Raw genomic sequence first — 19,580 nt, 5'->3', positions numbered from 1 at the left:
TAAGTTGCAAGCGTTTTTTTTGTCTGCTTGTGTATGTATATATTCCCATTCTATCTTCATATACAAACCATCCATCCATCCAAAATGAAAGTCAGTACGCATCAAAAAAAAAAGTAGTATCCATGAAAAAAAAGTAGTATCTCTCTCTCTCTCTCTCTTACTTTTTTTCCATAATAGTGTATGCGTAGTTTTATTATTATTTTATTTTATTTTGTTAGTTTCATTGGATTTCAGTTTAGTTTGAATCATCATCATCAACATTTTGGTTGGCAATCGATTCTCATCTTTCCTCCAGTGAACACCACAAGCATACACACACACACACACATATAGATCATATATAGAGACTGCCAAACTGTATTCTTACCTTTTTTTTCTCTCGTTCAATTTTGTATATACCATCATCATCATCATCATCATCACATTGAATTGGTCTGAAATTTTTTTTTTCCAAATAATATCATGATTTCAACTTGGCGCGCCATTCATTCAACACACATTATGCCATTGTTGTTGTTGTTGTTGTTGAATTGAATATACTCTATACAAGCAAAAAGAATTTTGAATTTGAATTTGACGCGGCTCGACACCACTCATTGTTAAGAATTTGAAATTTGAAAATTCAAAATTTTTCATATTTATTTAATTCACAGTTTGAATTGACCAAAAAAAAAAAAAACTTTGCCGGATCATCATTTATTATAATTTGCATTATTAATTGTGCAACAACTTATCAAAGTTAAACCTATCAAAAAAAACTTATTTATTTAAAAAATCACCATCATCATCGTCATCATCAACGACCAACAAGTGAAAGTGTAAATTAAAAAGGCGTGTGTTTGGTGTGTTGGCCCGTTAGTGTGATTACCGTTTTATTTGTGATTTCCTGTTTTTTTTTATTTGTTTCGGTTAAATTGGTTGAGCTGGCTGCTGCTTAATTTATTAAGCTTGCAGCTAGTCAGATATCACGGTCACAACGGCGTCCTATAAGCAACAACGTTCATATGAACTAGACACTGAGTGGCCAATAATATGCAGCCCGGTATCGATTGGAATGGATTCCATTTTCTATGATCATACATCGCCACTAAATAATTCGTTCGATAATAGTACAAACAAGGCATCGAATCGTGTTTCAAAGTGCGTTTCACCAACATTACAATCCCTTGTTCATAGTACAACAAACGTTAATAACAACAACACCCACGGCTCGGAGGGTATACCGACCGATCTCAACAGTCCTGAGCTCACTCTTGATCATATATCCATACAACAATTCATTACAAACGATACAGTTAACAACCAAAACGAAACTTCCGGCAATCATCATCATCACCATCATCATCAACAACAACAACAACGACAGCAGCAGCAACCAATCGACCAGGAATCATTATTCTCTGGATTAATACAAACCAATCAACAACAACAACAACAAAAAAATCAAGTGATTACAGGTGGTTTAAACCACCACCACCAACGACAGCAACAACAACAACAACAACATCCTCATCATCATCAACAACTTCATTCTCATCAAACACATCATAATTTGAATTCTGTTCAACAACAACAACAACAACAATCAGTCAACAACACCCATACCAATAATAATAATAGTAGTAGTAACAGTAATAGTAGCAACGGTAGCGGAAATACGCATTCCTCATCCACATACAATAATAATTCAAATAATTCATACCAGCAGCAGCAGCACACACCAATGCCTCAACAGCCTTCAATTGGCACTAATCGTTATGGTCTCGAAGCCGGTTCTACAGTCAAACAGGAACCACTCGATTCCGAAGATTTCTCAACAAACACTTGTAGTCAGACAAATACTGTTTTTGTTTCAAGCCCATTTGCTCCAAATTATGGTAATGATGCTCGTATAACCAATAATAATAATAATAATACGAGATCAGCTGTCGAACCGGGAGATAATTCAAATCCATCATCGATATCAAGGGCGCATATGGCATTCGGTATGAATGCCGCTACAACAACAACAACAATTTCATCATCATCATCAACATCATCACATTCAGGACGTAATAATAATAATAATCATAATCGTAGCAACAAGAATAATTCGAAAAAACACGTGGATAAAGGATCGGATGAATATAAAAAACGTCGTGAACGTAATAATATAGCCGTAAGAAAAAGTCGTGAAAAGGCCAAAATACGTAGCCGTGAAACAGAGAAAAAAGTTGCAGAATTAGCCAGAGAAAATGAACAGCTACGAAAAAAAGTTGATTCATTATATAAAGAATTGAATGTTCTCAAAAGTTTGCTCACAACTGTCGGTGTACCGCCGGAAAGTGTTGATTCAGAAATTGAAAAAGGATTACAAATGGAATCTCATCAAATGCAATCAAATTTTAATTCAATGTAAAATGTTTAATTTATTCTCTTATTGATCAATCATCAATCAATCAATCAATCAATCAATCAATCAATCAATTATTTTCCGAATGGTGGAGGAAGATGATGATGTTGTTGTTGAATTTTTTTTTCCATTTTTTTTCGTTTATATCTCATGAATACCTTTATTTAATGAATGAATGAAATAATAAAAAAAACAAGAATATTCATTGTGTTATCATCAATGGCATATATAGAATTATTAATGATATGAAAAAAAAGACAAAACACAGAAAAAAAATTTATTTCATCATTTTTATATATAATCAACAAAAAGCCCAGTTATTCTATATCTTTAAAAATTGTTTTCTGTTTCTGTTGTTTGATTTCAATCATTCACACACACACATACCCACAAATGGCAAATTTGTTGGAGAAAATATTTCAAATATACGATTAATTATATATTGAATCAGCCTGCCGACAAAAAGTTCTTTTCTCTTCTTATTATTCATCTTATTACATGAATATTTAAAAAAAAAATTATCTTACACACATACACACACGCCTATATTTATCATTATCGATATTGATTGATTGTTTTTTAATTTGAAAAGAATTTCTTCATTTGTTAATGAAAATTGTAAAACTAATTACATACACACACCCACACACACACACACACAATTATCAAAATGAATATCAAATGCCTCCGATACCCATACCGTCCCGTCTTAATAACAAACAAACAAACAAAAAATTCCCAATCAATTCTTGAACCTCTCAAATTCTTTTTCTCTTCTCAATTTGTTTCATTCACAACAACCAAAAAAAAAAAATTTCGACATTTTTGCTTTTTGTTAATAAACGATTTAATTTATATGATTTTTTTTTAAATTTAAAAAATTATAAATCTATATGAAAAAAAGTGAAGCAAAAAAAAAAATTCAAATTTATTTTCTATACCCGATACCTCATACGACAAAACATCATCACCATCATCATGTATCCTTTGAATAAACCCGAAAAAAAAACCAAAATACAATGGTCATTCATTTCAACAATCAACAATCAGCCTTCTTTCCTTTTCCTAATCATATCATCATCATCATCATTATTATTATTACCCGAAAAAAAACTCCTAGTAATTATATATTCGACAAATGAACAAAAATGTTTCTTGTTTGTTTCTTTTCTTTTTTTTTTGCTTTATTTATATATCATCAACATTTATATATAGGATTTAAATGTTTAAAAAAAATTCTCGTTTCTTGTTATCAATCAATCAAATTGATGAAATATATCAAAGATTTTCAAAAAAAAAAAAAATTCTTTTTGTTGTTGAATTAATTCAAATTGAATTCTTTGTGGTTATATCGGTATTCAAGGAATACAGGTTATTTTTTTCCTTAAAAGTATTCATAAAATGGTTGGATATTATTATAACAAAACAACAACAACAAAAACAACAACGATAATAAGCCAAGTCAAGCAAATCGATTTAAATTGAAGAGAGAAAAAAAGGTTTTGTTTTTTTTATGGGCCATTGCATTATAAGTGGCACTATAGCCATTTCGTTTCAAATTCGATCATCATCATATAACACTTGTTTTTTTTTTTGCTTTTAACCTTGACACATATCACCATTTCACTGAAAATAACGAACAAATGAATGAATGAATGAACGAACGAATGGTTGGATGGATGGAGCTGGAGCCATTCGTTATGTTTTTTTTTCTCCATCACGATCCAAACACAGGCAGACACTTGTTTGTTCGGGACGATAACAAAAACAACAACAACAACAACAAGAAAAAAAACAGAAATTTAAAAAAAATAACTTTTACTTTCTCAGTAATAGTAAAAATTTGAAAAAAATATAAAAATAATAATTGTAATCACCGAATCAGCAGAAAAAAAACGTTCGATTCGAATCTAGAAAAATTTTTGGATAATCGATCCATATTGAAATTTGAACCATAAATAAATGGTTCCAGATGGCCCGAAATAAGAGATTATAAATCAATCAAAAAAAATGATCTGATGTATTTTAAAGGAAAATCTAATCTATCTAAATCATTAAGACGCTTGATGTATGTGTGTAAATGAGCCAGGTTTACATTCTGCAAAAGTATTTGCATTGTATTGTGTCTTTCGACGAGCCAGCACCAATTCTTGCAATTATATTATCAACAAACACACACTTGTTCAAAAATATTCGTAATGCATCGATGACTTCGAACTTGACCTTTTTTTTGCCGCGCTCGGTGTGTGTGTGTGTGCATTTTTTCCTTTTCAATACACACCTCCATGCAAGGGAAATAGATGAGAGTTTGTAAGGTGTGATTGAGGTGATGATGCCGTGTGTGTGTTTGTGTGAAGGAACGGATTTTTGATTTTAATTTCGGTATTTTCTTTTTGTTTTGTATATATTTTGTTTATGTGGGAAATTTTCAAATAATAACAAATCATATCTGTTTGTGTGTGTGTGTGTGCAATATCAATCGCAGCAAAGTAAAAAAACAATCATCAATTTTCATTCGAATCGATTCTTTATGTGAATTTTAATAATCTTGAACTTTATTTTGTTATTTTTGCTAGCAATATTGCTGCTATTTTTATTATTATCATCATCATTTTTCTTGGCTATAATTTTTTTTTTCGATCGTCCCTGAGCAATGTGTATAGACATAGAAAAGATTTTTTTTCGATCCATTTGAAACTGTTACTATTTTCTCTATCTCTCTCTCTCTCTTTCTATGATGATGATTATGCCAAAACAGTTTTTTTTTCGAGAATGAAATTTCATTTATCTATAGTCTGATGATGATGATGTTGTTGTTGTTGTTGTTGTTGTTATTATTGTCGAGTTCCAAGTTTGAGGTTACTGTGTCACCAAAAATACATTGAAACTACTTTCTCTTTTTTTTGCCCACATTCATACACACACACACACACACACACGCACACAAACAATTGTTTAATTTGAAATTTTTTATTATTTTTTTTTTTTTTTTTTGCACGTACTAACGAACCGATAGACATTGGCACGCACTTACACACACACACAAACACACTCGCGGTTATATTTATATATCTATTGTGTATGTTGTGAGAATGTGTTGAATTTTTGAAAAAAGAGAATCATTTTTTTTATGATGAGAGAGTATGCGAAAGAGGTCAATCACATGGTCCTTATTTTATTTTATTTTATTTTGTTTTTTTCTTTAATTGATCAACATGATCATTATATGATCATTTAAATGATTTTTTTCCATTTATATTTAATTCATGATATATACACACATTATTGGTTGGACGGTCAGTCAGTTGGTCGGTCACAATAGTATCAGAATTTGCTTAAAAGCTAAGAACATGATCATTCGATCAAGAATTTAGCTGACCATTGTATATATATTCAAGTTTATATAAGATTTTTTTTTTTGGATATCAGATTTGAATGGATTTGAAGACATTTTTTTTCTATAAGGATGTTGGAGATTGTGTAATGATCATAGATATCAAATCTAACAAACAAACAAACAAATAAGGCACTATAACAACAAAAAAAACATTATTATTGTACGGTTTAAAGAAGAAAAAAGCAAACAAATTAAAAATTATCAAATGATCCATATGATTGCATATGGCACACACACAAACTTACAAACATTGTATATAAAAAAAATTTTTTTTTTTTAAGAATGTTTGATCAGTTATAAGATAACACTATTTGATGCGTATGTTTTATTTTTTTTTGCCATCTTATTATCATTACCAATCTATCTATCCATAATGATGATGATACAATAATAACAACAGTTTTTTTTCCTATAGTCAATATTATCATTTTTTTTTGACTTTTGGATCAATTTTGAAATAGATCGATGTTTTTTTATTTTTTATTTTGTTTATCAATCATAATGGTAATGTTCATATATTGTTATACTATTCATCGGTCATACTCGGTCCTAGACAATAATAATAATAATGTTTATTTATCTTGTTTAGGTATTATAAATTGCCATTAACATTGATTTGATTTTTTTTTTGTTGATGATCCAATATCAACATACATACATAGACAAGCCTTGCTTTTTTTTCGATACCTTCACCATCATCATTATCAACAATCTACCTTGATGCCATTGTCATTTATCTATTCAACTTTTTATTTTTTTTTTAAATGGATACTATAATAGTCTCCAAAATAACAACAACAACAACAAAAATAAATAAATAAACAAACCGAAAGAGAATTTACAACAACAACAACAACAACAATAATAATAATAATAATCATATATAATAGATTATAGATTTAGATATCAAGATAACAGCCATTTGTTCAAGTCATACAATGAAAAAAAAGAGAAATAAATGGAACAAAATTGGAAACATTTCAAGGTAACTTCGCATGATAATAATGTTATGATGGCGTTTGAAATCAAAAAAAAAAAAATATCATTTTCCATGCATTCTATTCAGATCATCATCATCATCAATCGAGTTTATATAATCGAAATGGATCTTTTCAACAAAGGAAAAAATGAACTTTTTTTTGTTCAATATAAAACTTAAAATTTAAAAAAAAAACAATCAATTTTTGATCCAAAGAAATCATTGACTTTTAAATTATTATTATGATCAGGATTCGAATCATATCCAATGATTACTGCTGCCATCTATTGATGGAAAAATATGATAAAATCAAATTTTTATATTTAAAATATTCCACCATTTTGAATATTTTCAAAAATAGTTGAATGATAGAATTTAGAAAAACAGAATAAAAATTGCTCCGCAATTCTAATAATTGGATATAAATAAATTTTTCTTTTTTTTCTGATGTTTTTAACGATCGAATTTTTTATTAGTATTTACCAATTTCAGATTGGTATGAATTGAATGCGTGTGTGTGTGTTTGATTTAATTCTTGATTCATTTCCAATAATTTTTTTTTCTTGGAAACAGAGAACAAAAAAAAATAAAATAATCAATCCACATACAGGAAGACATATTGTATTTTGATTTGTAAAACGATGCCAAAAATGATTGCATCGTTTTCGTTATAAATCCTAATACTTAAAACACTTGTGGAATTTTAACGATCACACAATAACTGTTAATAATATAATAATAGAATTTTGTTTCCTCATCAACATCATCATCATAATAAAATAAGGTCCATATTATTATGGCCCATAATGAACTTTGACCCTGGTAATGTAATTAAATGTGTGTGTGTAAAAACCATATGTATACGATACAATGCAAGATTGCCCAGATGCCAGTGACCATAATGATGTATATATGTTTGTTTGTTGGTGTCTATGTAGTGTAGTAAATTATTTGACAAAGGCTACTGTGAAAATCAGCAACAACAATAATGATGATGATGATGATGATGATACATATGCCTAAAATAACCACTTGTCAATATAAATGGCATCGGAAAAAGACATTATTCACGTGTTTGACATTTACGATTCTTTTATGTTTGTTGTTGTTTGCTTCATAGAAAAGATCATGATGAAACCATGCAGAAACATAATAAGTAGTGGCCATTGGTTGTTGTAAGTGTATCATTTTTTTTTTGTTGAAGATGTATGATCATCATCTGGATCATCCGTATCATCTGGTAGAAAAAAAACTATTCATTATTTATAGTAGAATCTTTATTCTTCCTTTCATCTCTATAATTGGGTGGTTTCGGATGGTTCATTGGGTGGTTTTGTTTTGTTATGTTGGCAATCGTTCATATTAGATTTGTATGCGTTGTATATAATAAGATGTGTTTGTATGTGTATATATAATATGTGTGTGCGTTTGAATCTAAATCCAAGCGGGCTAAAAACCATAAACATTAATGAAAAAGAAGAAGAAGAAGAAGAAGAAAAAAAAACAGCCACCCAGCGTACCAGATTCAGAATTGTTCGAGATAGTTAATTTTAGAAATATGCAACAGTTTGCATATATACTAATAGTTTTATAAATTTTATCCAAACAAAATTGTTGAATTCTTACTCATTTTTATATATTAAGAAATCACATTGTTCAGTATGTGTGTGTGTGTGTGTGTGATGGAAGAATTCTATAAACAGAAAAAGATGCTTTTTTTTGGTCGATGATGATGAATTAAAAAAAAAAATCATTCATTTCATTCTTGTTGCAATGGTGGTTATGAATAATTATTAAACATTGTGATTGAGAAAATCCACAAAGTGTTTATTCTAATGATTTAATTTTTCTTTTCTGCTAAAAATTCTATATCATGCCTAGATCATTTTTAATCACCAATAAACGTTATGGACGTTCATCGAATGAAATATTAAAATTTAATTCTAACTTGTCGATGAACGATAATAATAATAAAAATAATGATGACAACAATGTCAATCAATCGAAAAAAATTGCTAATCATAACCACAAAAAAGATGATTATGAAAATAAAAAAAATGAAAATGAAAAATCCGAATCATCACCAAAAACAAGAATTGAATTGGCTAAATCTGATATAAAAGTAAGTGGTTAAATCGAATAATGCTGAATTTGAATATATTTTTATTGTAATTCAACAGGTGATTTTGAATTTTTCGGAATCTTCAAATACATTCTCAAACAAGATTAATATTATTAAAAATGATAATGATCACAATAGCAACGATGACAACAACAGTAATAATAATGGCAATGAAATTCATGCTTGTATTGATTGTGGTAAATGTTATAGTACATCATCGAATTTAACACGTCATAGGCAAACACATCGTAGTGTTACAGATAAAAAAGCACGTGTTTGTCCACATTGTGATAAAATCTATGTATCGATGCCGGCCTATTCGATGCATGTTCGAACACATACACAAGGTTGTCGTTGTAATTATTGCGGTAAATGTTTTAGTAGACCATGGCTATTACAGGGCCATATCCGTACACATACCGGTGAGAAACCGTTTAAATGTCATATCTGTAACAAGGCATTTGCCGATAAAAGGTATTTATCTTGATAATGAAGAATAGAAAATTAATTAATTTCCAAATTCAACAATTTTAGCAATCTACGTGCACATGTTCAAACACATTCAATGACCAAACCATTCATTTGTAAACGTTGTGGTAAAACATTCGCATTGAAAAGCTATTTATATAAACATGAAGAATCATCATGTCTACGTCATCAGGAACATAAACGAAATATTCATCGTTATCATCATCATCATCATCATCATCATCAAAAAACGCTGCCAAATCAGAATCATCGATAATGTTGACGATGATGTCTATTACAGAAAAATCATCAGTGATCAGTTTTGATTCATAAAAGAATTTTTATTTTTTACAATACCAATTCACATTTATATTTTTGTACATTTGAATTTTTTTTTACCACTGAATATTATGGTCAAAATTTATCATTTACTGTTGATATAATGAAATAAAATTATTTATTAATCGAAATTTTACTGTAATAATAATATACAAATAGATTGTGATGATTCGCACCATGATTATTATTGGCTTCTGTTCATCAATGTTGAACATGTGGTCGCGTAAAAGATAGTCAACCAGAAAATGGTTGATTATAAAATTTGGCACGCGACAAAAAAAAAAACGAAAGCTGTTGCTTTTTGAGCTCTAGATCTGGATGTGATTCTAATTTTAGCCATATATACATCTGAAAATGAGAGAACGAGCTATCCTATTGTTGACAGGCCACATTGACCAGAATTTTTCCAAAAGAAAAACCAACAATCCAAAATTAGCACTTTTATCAACAACAATGTTGGTCTTGGCCTTAAGCTCATATCTTGAAAAAAAAAATTTCTCAAAATTATGAATATTCACATCGGTTATTCAGAAATAGTTTGTCTAAAAACAACAATGTTAGAAATGAATTCTGAAAAAAAAAGATTTAGGACAGTATAAATTATAGTGGTGTGAATTCGGTGATGATGGAGAACAACCACCGATCGTGACATCTCTATAAATAGAGTCACAATTACCATCATTGATGTATGAATTTGTTTATACGATTAAATAGTGAAAAATAAAAGTTTTTATTCTTATTTTTGGGAATGAATGTTCAAAAGTTTTAGCTTTAGTGTTTAGCGCTTTGTATTTCAATTTTTTCTTTGGCTTGGCTTTTCATACAGCCATCATTTTTATACCAATAGTTGATTTTCAAAAGCAACAAACACTCTATTGGAAAAGAACTAGAACCATTATAAGAAGAGCAACATCTTTATGTGCATATCTAGCGCCAAGTGGAGAACAAAATTTCATTCGAATCAACATCATCATCATCATCTTTACATACATCCAACAATATATATCGGTGAGTATATGTATGGCCATAAATAATGATGACCATAAATGGTTATATATTTTGAATGTTTGCTGTAAAACTTAATGATGTAACAAGTTTTCTATTTCATTATGAATCTTATTCATTGTAATGACCATTTTTATTTTTATATTCAATCTATTTGATCATAGATAATCAATAATCAAAATGGCTGAAATAACTTATACTACTGAAGAACCATTCTTTGATACGGAATTTATTTCAACCAAACTTGGTTTGGTTCGAATTTGTCAATTTGTATGTATTTTGATTTGAATTTTTGTTTTGTTTCTATTTTTAAAATCAATTATTATCATTTTATAGGTTATTTCATTGTTGAGTTTGATTGTCATCGAAATACCTCGTTGCAAATTCTTACGTAGTGTCAACTTTTATGTGTTCATTGCTTCGTATTGTCTAATATTTTCCATATTAGTGATAATCATATTTATCACACGTTTCTATCGACAACTTGAACAATATATTAATCTTCCTTTGACGGTAAACCTATATGGTTTTAATGTTCAATAATGCATTTTAAATTAATTTTTTTTTTAAATTTAGTTAATGGCCAATGAAGTGGTCGCCTTGATTCTTTGGTTGATTGCCTCATTTTTCATCATATTTGCTAGTTGTGACCATGGACCACAGGTTGCTTATATTATTGCAGGTGTAAGTGTAAAATTTGAAATTAAAATTCATTTTATTTATAATATCTAAATGTTTGTCTATAGATTCTCGGCTTTCTTGCAATGATTGCCTTTTCGTATTCTTTGAAAATATCATACAATTGGTTTCGAAATGGAACATTAACAGTTTCGGCATAATTATTTCATATTCGAAAAATATAATTCAATATTAAATGATTCAAGGTTCAAAATTCATTTATTTAATCAAACCGATTTGCTGGAAAAAAGGCGGTCAATATAAAATTCATTATTTTTTTTTTTTTTTGAAGAGCAGATTTTAATTCATAAACACTGAATACAACTAATTTTAAAATAATAATAATAAAAAATTTTTGAAAGCTTATTGACTAGTCAAAAAAAAAAATAAAATAAAAAAATCGTCATAATTTCTTCATCAATTGTCTTGCATAATATGTCAATGATGTTTAGATGATAAATTAATTGAACTTTGATAATGATGATGATTGTCATATTGAGAATCATGGCAACCATTGTCGTCATGATTTTTGTGATATTCTTGCTGGCTAATCGATGACGATGATTGGTTCGAATCCATTGAAAATGCATTCAACGATGTACTATGATATATTGGCGTTCGATATGTCTGTCTATTATAATCTTGTAGACATTCTTTGTTATCGCAAAATACTAAATTCCTGCTTGGAACCGAATAAAGACAGCATAGATTATCAGCAACTTTTTCACATTGTTCAGCTGGTCGTATGAAAGCTTCCGGTGGTGGAGGCGGGAAATCCGGATTATCAGTATTCTTAACAAAAATCAATGTTGATCTTTTACTTGTTTCAGACGTCATAAATTGCAATGAATTATTTGCTGTATTGGTTGATAATTTAGAACTATGACGCATAGGAGGTTTCGGTGGTATTGGTTTTGGTTTCGTACATGTATGATTTGATTCTACGTTTGTTTGCTGTTGTTGTTGTTGTTGTTGTTGTAAATTGTTTGAATTGTTTACAGTGTTATAATATTTACTATAATTACTATTTTCAATAGGATTAATATCATGATTAGTGGGCGTCAATGATCCTTCCGATGTGAATCGTGTACGATCACAGGCATCATGAATATTGACATAGATTGGCTGTGGACAAGCAGTATTCGAATGATATAATGGTGCACTTGTTGCATATTCAACTTTTTCTTTAATTTCTTTCTCATCATTCGATTCGATTGTCGATAAACATCGAATCGATTTTCCATTCAACATGCAAATACGATCTTTATCAGCAGTCTATAAAAAAACAATTTCAAAAAAAAAAATCAATTTAGCACAAGAAAATATTTACAAATAACTAATGACTTACAGTTGAATCTTTATTAATCTTGTTGACACCATTGTAGATTACCAAACGTCCAATGTTGGGAATATTATAATCGTGTGATAAAAAACCTGAATCTTGTGAGGCGATGCTTTTCGGTCTGAAACCAGGTATAATGTTTGGCTGTTGATTGTCATACAAAAAAAAACAAATTGATTATAATCAAAAATTGAAAATAACTGTATCAAAAAAAAAAAAAAAAAAAAAATTTCAACGGCTTACCTGTGATAATGATTTTACATTTCTAAATGAAACACTATCAGTTGATAGGGTGTTCAAACTGTCCATGGATGATATGCTTGATTTTCGAGAATGATGATTATGATGATGAGAACCATACTCTGAATAGGTTGAATCAAGTATTGGAACTATTGAATCATTCAATTGTAAACTATGTAAAAAATTTTCACTTGAAGTCGGTAATTTATGTGGATCATTAGTCAGGCTAGTCAATGTGGTGAGAATCTCTTCCAAATGGATTATTTCTTGTAGCATTGATATCTCTTCTTCAATGACTGGCCGAAGAAGGTTGAAAAAAAGACAATAATGTATTCGTTCTTCAATCAATGCACGGCGTACATAGTTCTTTTCTACCTCTTCGAGCATAAAATATTTTTCTTTATTATTACAATCAACAGATTCAATAATCTTGTCCACATCGTACATGGAACCAATACGTGGGAAATCGTTCTTCAATTTACCTCGTGGTAAATGTTTCCTCATCCTGAACGTATTGTTGGCAAAAGCCGATGTAACACGCATTTCTGATGAATGTTTTTTACGGAATTGTTTGAGCCTCTTTATTTCTTTACTATGTTCCTTATCGATTTGTGAAATAATTTTTTTCCATTCATCAACACGATCTTGTAATGGTGAAATGAAACTATCGAATAATGAACTAGTCAATGATTTTAGTTTAGCTTCGACCGAACGATTTCTTAGACACAATCTTGTTAATGCACTTCCAATTTCCTTGGTTCCTCCTGTGGTGAACGATAATAATAATAATAAAAAAATAATGAAAAATTTTAAAACCAACGCCGACTATAGATCAACTCAACGACAGATCAATCATGAAGAAAAGCTTAACTAACTGAAAATTAAACATACCTCGGGTTGTTGTAGCCATGTCGGCAATCTTCTGGAAGGCATCCAAAAAAGCGGTCGACGAGCTTATGGTTGATCTAAGTAAGTACAAAAAAAAAATAATAATAACGATAATAATGAAACATCAACGTGTTTTTTTTTGATGTAATGACAATATTTACTTTAGCTGTAGATGAAACTTGTTGGCTTTCAATAATAGATCATCCCAATTGTTGGCGCCATTCTATTGGAATATTAAAAATGATTTTAAAAATGAAAAAAAAACAATAATCAACACATTTGGATTAAAGAAACAAAAAAAAAATAATAATCTAGAGCAGGAAGAAAAACAATTCATGATTATGATGATAATGATGGCTATCATCATCATCATCATCATCATCATCATTATGATCATCATTTTAAGGAGCGCGAAATTGCAAAAATCATCATAATATTTGTGTGTGTGTGTGTGTGTGTGTGTATGTGTATGTGTGTGGAGAAAGTAGCCGACATGCCATTTTCATTCAATGTTGTTGTTGTTGTTGTTGTTGTTGTTTTTTGTTTTTTTGGAATGAATTCAATTTCTAAAGATAGTCACCATTATAAATTACAATAATATTTTGATGTTTACTAAAAAAAGAAAACAAGAGTTTTAATTTTAAATGTGTTTATTATATTCTGCTAGAAGGGGAAAAAAATTTGGGCCTGGTAATCCAAACGAGAGCCAGATTATCATCATTATTTTTATGGACTAAAACCTATATATTAACATCGTTTCAAGTAAAAAAAAAGTATATTCCAATAATGGAAAAAAATGATGCGGTTTCATCATAACAGAAATAATGAATATATATAAAAGTGTTTGCTTTATTAAGGATGAAATATTTTCGTTAATAAACTAATATATATGGCTATCTTGTATGAAAAAAAATGAAAAGAAAAAAAAGTCTGACAACTTATGTGCGATATGTTTCAGTGAATGAATGAATGATTGAATGAATGAATAAATAAATTGAATGAATTGAGCGAATCCTCGATCCATTTTTGCTTTGTGGTTTTCAGGTTCTAAATCAAACCAGTGTGTGTGTGTGTGTGTAATTACAATGTTTTTTTTTTGATCAAAAAAAAGCTCAAATTGCGATGATCAATCAAAAAAAAAAAAAAACTAGAATGAAAAAAAAAAATTCGAAACAGACACTTTACCCTTAGATCGACAATTATATTCTGAAATAGGCCACCTAATGCATTTCCATCGCGATCGACAGCCGTTGTTGTTGTTGTATCCATCATAAATATCGTCAATCGTTTGTTTTTTTTTCTTGTTCTCCACCAAAATGAATTGAAAATTAAATTTCACTGATAATTTTTTTTACCACTTTGTTCTGATGAAATTTCGTCTTTTTTTTATATTCTTCGTGTTTGTTGATTGATTACCGTCTTAAATTCATTGAAGTTTTTGGCTTTATTTCCAATTTAGTTCAGCTGGATCTATTTGTTTTTTTTTTCTTGAAAAAAAAGTCATAGATTACACAACTTATGATTATTCATTCATTTTTTTCCATATATGATTGCAATGATTGATGATCATGTTCGATCGAAAAATATTGGACAAATAATTCATCTTAATAAACGACAAACGATGACTCCAATCCATACAGTAGAGTATGGTAGTGAAGGAAAAAAAACCGAATCTGATTATAATGAGTCAAAAAAATTTTTTTAACCGTTCGAAATCCAGAGCAAAATAAAAATGATGATGATGATGATGATGAAAAATGATTTCACTATGACTGATAATATTGCAATGAATAATGACTTGTGGTCATTGATCATTGATCGTTCGGGGATAGAAACGACCAACATCCAATCTCTACTTCAAAGAGTGCAAAAGTCGAAGAAAAATATGACTAAATTTTCGGTTATGTTGATGTTACTGTCTTCCTTTTTTTTTGCAAAATATTCGTCATATATATCCGAAATTCAAAGTTATTAATAGAACCTAATGATAATGGTAATGGTCAGTATGAGAGAGAGAAAAGGAAATCAAAGATACGAACATAAATTAAAATTGTTTAGCTTTTCATTTCCTAACAAAAAGCTTCTGTTCTGAAATTTGAAAATCAAACAAAATAAAACAAAACAAAAAAAACAAATTCGAATGTATTGAGTATTTTAATTTTGTACATGCACAGCTATCGATTTTCTAAAATTAAATATCTTTAAATACAAATACAAACTGACCATCGAGTGCCTCTTTTTTTTGTTATCATTATCGTTAATCTCGTTTTAATTGTCATTGTTTCTTGTTTTGTTTTTTTTTCTATCTGATTGATGCATTTGAATTTCATTATTATAATGAAGATTCGATAAGGATCTTAACGACCATTATCGAAAATGTTGATGATGATGTCAAGAAAAAAAAAATAAAAATAAAAATAGATCAAACAATAATAATAATGGTAAATTATTTTTTGATATTTGATTGTATATATATAAACATATTGTGTGTCAACAACAATTGAAAAAAAAAATTTGAATCAATTTTCACATTTTTTCAATCGATAAGGATATCAATAGAAATTGCTTACGTTCGAATTTTTCATTCATATAATTTTTTTTTTATTTATATATGGCTATACCTGGCTTGTTCTTTTCCATTATTATTATTATTATTATTATCATCATCAACATCACAATTCAAAAGGACGAAAATTATTTTCCTATAACTATAAATTGAAAATGACTGAACTGACAAGGAACTTGCAGATTTTTCATCATCATCGTCATTATAATCATCATCGTCATCATCATTCATTCATTCATTTATTGATCGACATTTGTGTAAGAGATTTTCATTCATATAACAATGATTATGATGATCATCATATATGAAATAATAATTGAAAAGAAAGATGAACCAAAAAAAAAAAAAAAAAAATTTAACAATTTGACTCAATAAATATCACACATGACATGAAATATAACATGTAGTTTAAGGTTGCCAACGTGGAATAACGATATACTTGGCAACAAGTTATTATTAATTCTACATTTTTTTTTAATTTACAACAAGAATATATGACAGAGCAAAAAAAATTGTTTGTTCCAATTGGAACCGCAACAAGTTGCATTGAAATTTTAAAAAACAAGAAAAAAACAAATACGTGAAATAGGTAAAATTGTAAAAAAAATTGCATAATTTACTAAACACAAATGGTTGAGAGACGTGTTTTAAATTTTTTTTTTCGTCATCATGCTTTATTCAAAACATAATCACCATTCTTAATTTAATCGTGAAGAAATTTTTTTTTTTGTTAAATAAACTTACGATTTTAAATATATGTGTCTGTTCATTCGATCGGCCAGAAGGAAAAAATCAAAATAAATTAAAAAAAAATTTTAATTCCACCAAAACATATTCAACAAAATCATTTCAAAGTTAACGAAAATGATGAATGTCGATAAAAATTGATGTAAAAATCTTTAAACATATCAAGTACATCACACAAAACTAAATGGATAGATATGATATGATGGTGATGATTTAAAAAAAAAACAGACTGGTGACACATTCAAATCATTGGGTTCGGTTTTGTTTTTTTGGCTTCAATTCATATATCACACACATACACACACACATGTGCAAAGAAATTTATTCAAAAAACACTATTGAAAAATTAAACTAATGCTAAATAACTGTGTATAATGTAGCATCTCGAATGGCTGTTGAAATGTTGTTTGATGAGACAAAATGGTTTACTGTTATTGTTGGTGAAAAGAAGAAAACTGAACGATGCTTATGGGTTGATGAAATGATGTGAAGCATGCATACAAACAAACAAACACACACACATACACATATCCATCAAAAGCAGCACGACTTTTTTTTATCGTTGTCGCTGTCAAATGAACTTTGATTTCGTGTCTCGGAACACACTCTATCCATTACCACCATCAATAAATGAATGAAATAAAAATGAATGAATTCACAACAACCAAGAAACATTAAGTCATATCTCATCTACACATTCAGAAAAGCAGAGAGAGAGAGAGAGAGAGAGAGAGAGAAAAAAAAAAACGACAAAAGAGCCAACCGAGGATCACCGAAAAAAAAGAAGGAAAAGAGTCACGGACGGACTTGAATATATAAAAAAAATACTTTTGCTCCGATAAAATGAAATGAATGAAAACGGCGACAATGATGATGATGATGATGATGATGATGATAGGAAGAGAAAACAAAATGGACAATGAGGTCGGTGAATATATTTGGTTGAAAATCATTAAAACATGATTTGGTTCGGAAAAGGATGTTAAAGAACAAGAGAGGAAGAACAAACGAGAGAGAGAGAGACAATTTATTTGTTTCGATCCTTTGGAACATTGATTGATCTACATACAATGATTAAGAAGATTTTAATGATAATGATGATGAAACGGATAAAATGAATAGAAAAATAACTAATGAGATGCATCGAATGATTTTTCATTCATAGTGTTGATTATGATGATGATGATGATGATTGAAATTATTATTCATCTATTCATAATCACATCAGATAACATTTAATGGAAAATGTTGTTTAATTGAATTTACACACACACACACACACACATACAAATGAACATTATGGATAATGGGCAAAGTTGTTAATTAACTTTGTAAATTGTTTTGTTGTTGTTGTTGTTTTTATTTCGATATTCACTTGGACTAAATATCGTGTATACAAGTTGATAAGGAAGAACACAAAATTTGACATCATTCATAGAGAGAGAGAGAGAGAGAGAGAGAGAGAGAGAGAGATATGAATGATGAATAAAGATTGGGGATCATCATAAGTTCATCATCATTCTTATGTTGTATGATGATTGTCGCCGATGTGAATATTAGATGAACATGTTGGTTATGGATAAAACTAATTTGGCCAAATTAGTCGGTCATTGTATGAATGTATGCGAAAATTTTTTTTTCCATTTGCTATTTTATAATGATTATCATCATCATTGTTGTAATGATTTGATGATAATGTTGTTGATGAACATAAAATTTTAAAAAAAAATAAAATAAAATATTCAAGCCGATGAAAATTGTCAAGAAAGAAAAAAAATTTGTTTTTGTTTCAACAAATACACGCGTGTGAAATGAAAAATTTGTTGTTGTTGTTGAATCACAAACAAATTAGCCACGTCAAATTGAAAATAGATATATTGGTGGGGAACTGAAATGAAACAAATAATAATTTGATAGTGGCTAATTTTTTTTTATGTGTTATACAAAATTTTCATTTCAAAATAAACCAAATGAACCGTATGAAAAAAAAAAATTCATAGAACAATAAAATTTCAATTTGAAAAATTATAGTGAAAATAAAAATTGAAAATAAAAAAAGTAAGTATACAAAGTATTACAATGCATTACAATGGATGTCAAATGGCTAATAATGTATTCCATGAATGAAGGTTATTGGATTTTGATTGGCAAACCAAAAGAAAATTATCAAAAAAAAAAAAAAAAAAAAAAATCAAAACCAATGCTAGTAAACACAACAGATTTAAACGAAAAAGTTGAGTTGAGTAAACTTTTCTGATCAAGTTTTCGTCAAGCTTGGTGCCAAAGGTGACAGACAACATTTGATGAATAAGTGAATGACTCATGACAAGATATACCCGAAATACAACTTGTCATTAACTGAAAAAATCTTAAAGTTGATCATTTGTTCGAGCATGTGTGTGTGTGTGTGTATTTGT

General features: G+C 28.9%; 4 protein-coding genes across 6 annotated transcripts; 3 read left to right on the top strand and 1 right to left on the bottom strand.

Moving 5' to 3' along the window:
• Positions 1-53: 53 nt before the first annotated feature.
• LOC124491795 (uncharacterized) lies at positions 54-3,249 on the top strand. The gene has a single exon (XM_075729155.1). The coding sequence runs from the start codon at positions 1,055-1,057 to the stop codon at positions 2,396-2,398; it is 1,344 nt and encodes a 447-aa protein (XP_075585270.1). The 5' UTR covers positions 54-1,054; the 3' UTR covers positions 2,399-3,249.
• A 5,219-nt stretch (positions 3,250-8,468) lies between these two features.
• LOC124492480 (uncharacterized) lies at positions 8,469-9,746 on the top strand. 2 transcript variants are annotated; one of them, XM_075735152.1, is made up of 4 exons: positions 8,469-8,544; positions 8,650-8,890; positions 8,949-9,364; positions 9,425-9,746. In XM_075735152.1, the coding sequence occupies exons 2-4, from the start codon at positions 8,723-8,725 to the stop codon at positions 9,633-9,635; spliced, it is 795 nt and encodes a 264-aa protein (XP_075591267.1). In that variant the 5' UTR covers positions 8,469-8,544; positions 8,650-8,722; the 3' UTR covers positions 9,636-9,746. The 2 variants fall into 2 exon arrangements, with proteins under 2 accessions (XP_075591267.1, XP_046911346.2); XM_047055390.2 differs by having other exon boundaries at positions 8,507-8,890.
• Positions 9,747-10,487: 741 nt separating this feature from the next.
• On the top strand, positions 10,488-11,586 carry LOC124492507 (uncharacterized). Of its 2 annotated transcripts, none has more exons than XM_047055424.2 (5): positions 10,488-10,705; positions 10,867-10,972; positions 11,039-11,215; positions 11,279-11,386; positions 11,449-11,586. In XM_047055424.2, exons 2-5 carry the CDS (start codon positions 10,883-10,885, stop codon positions 11,539-11,541), a joined length of 468 nt encoding a protein of 155 aa, XP_046911380.1. In that variant the 5' UTR covers positions 10,488-10,705; positions 10,867-10,882; the 3' UTR covers positions 11,542-11,586. The 2 variants fall into 2 exon arrangements, with proteins under 2 accessions (XP_046911380.1, XP_046911381.1); XM_047055425.2 differs by lacking the exon at positions 10,488-10,705 and adding an exon at positions 10,754-10,784.
• Positions 11,587-11,653: 67 nt separating this feature from the next.
• LOC124492426 (uncharacterized) lies at positions 11,654-19,476 on the bottom strand. The gene is made up of 8 exons (XM_075735228.1): positions 19,252-19,476; positions 17,161-19,051; positions 15,036-15,831; positions 14,012-14,073; positions 13,854-13,927; positions 12,966-13,726; positions 12,729-12,866; positions 11,654-12,655 (listed from the first exon to the last, which is right to left on the bottom strand). The coding sequence occupies exons 3-8, from the start codon at positions 15,120-15,122 to the stop codon at positions 11,819-11,821; spliced, it is 1,959 nt and encodes a 652-aa protein (XP_075591343.1). The 5' UTR covers positions 15,123-15,831; positions 17,161-19,051; positions 19,252-19,476; the 3' UTR covers positions 11,654-11,818.
• Positions 19,477-19,580: the final 104 nt, after the last annotated feature.

Source organism: Dermatophagoides farinae, chromosome 1 (assembly GCF_024713945.1).
Source record: "Dermatophagoides farinae isolate YC_2012a chromosome 1, ASM2471394v1, whole genome shotgun sequence".
Taxonomy (NCBI): Eukaryota; Metazoa; Arthropoda; class Arachnida; order Sarcoptiformes; family Pyroglyphidae; genus Dermatophagoides; species Dermatophagoides farinae.
The sequence above is the reverse complement of the archived record's forward strand: the minus strand, read 5'-3'. Positions and strand labels throughout refer to the sequence as shown.

What these genes read in the sequence shown, in the direction of transcription:
- LOC124492426 (XM_075735228.1), bottom strand. Translation starts at nt 15,122, where the DNA reads ATGATGGATACAACAACAACAACGGCTGTCGATCGCGATGGAAATGCA. An exon ending in AAGTTTCATCTACAGCTAAA is followed by an intron (nt 13,928 to 14,011) that starts GTAAATATTGTC and finishes GTACTTACTTAG; the next exon opens with ATCAACCATAAGCTCGTCGA. An exon ending in CATGGCTACAACAACCCGAG is followed by an intron (nt 13,727 to 13,853) that starts GTATGTTTAATT and finishes CGTTCACCACAG; the next exon opens with GAGGAACCAAGGAAATTGGA.
- LOC124492507 (XM_047055424.2), top strand. Translation starts at nt 10,883, where the DNA reads ATGGCTGAAATAACTTATACTACTGAAGAACCATTCTTTGATACGGAA. An exon ending in TGGTTCGAATTTGTCAATTT is followed by an intron (nt 10,973 to 11,038) that starts GTATGTATTTTG and finishes ATCATTTTATAG; the next exon opens with GTTATTTCATTGTTGAGTTT. An exon ending in ATATTAATCTTCCTTTGACG is followed by an intron (nt 11,216 to 11,278) that starts GTAAACCTATAT and finishes TTTTAAATTTAG; the next exon opens with TTAATGGCCAATGAAGTGGT.
- LOC124491795 (XM_075729155.1), top strand. Translation starts at nt 1,055, where the DNA reads ATGGATTCCATTTTCTATGATCATACATCGCCACTAAATAATTCGTTC.
- LOC124492480 (XM_047055390.2), top strand. Translation starts at nt 8,642, where the DNA reads ATGCCTAGATCATTTTTAATCACCAATAAACGTTATGGACGTTCATCG. An exon ending in TGGCTAAATCTGATATAAAA is followed by an intron (nt 8,891 to 8,948) that starts GTAAGTGGTTAA and finishes GTAATTCAACAG; the next exon opens with GTGATTTTGAATTTTTCGGA. An exon ending in AAGGCATTTGCCGATAAAAG is followed by an intron (nt 9,365 to 9,424) that starts GTATTTATCTTG and finishes CAACAATTTTAG; the next exon opens with CAATCTACGTGCACATGTTC.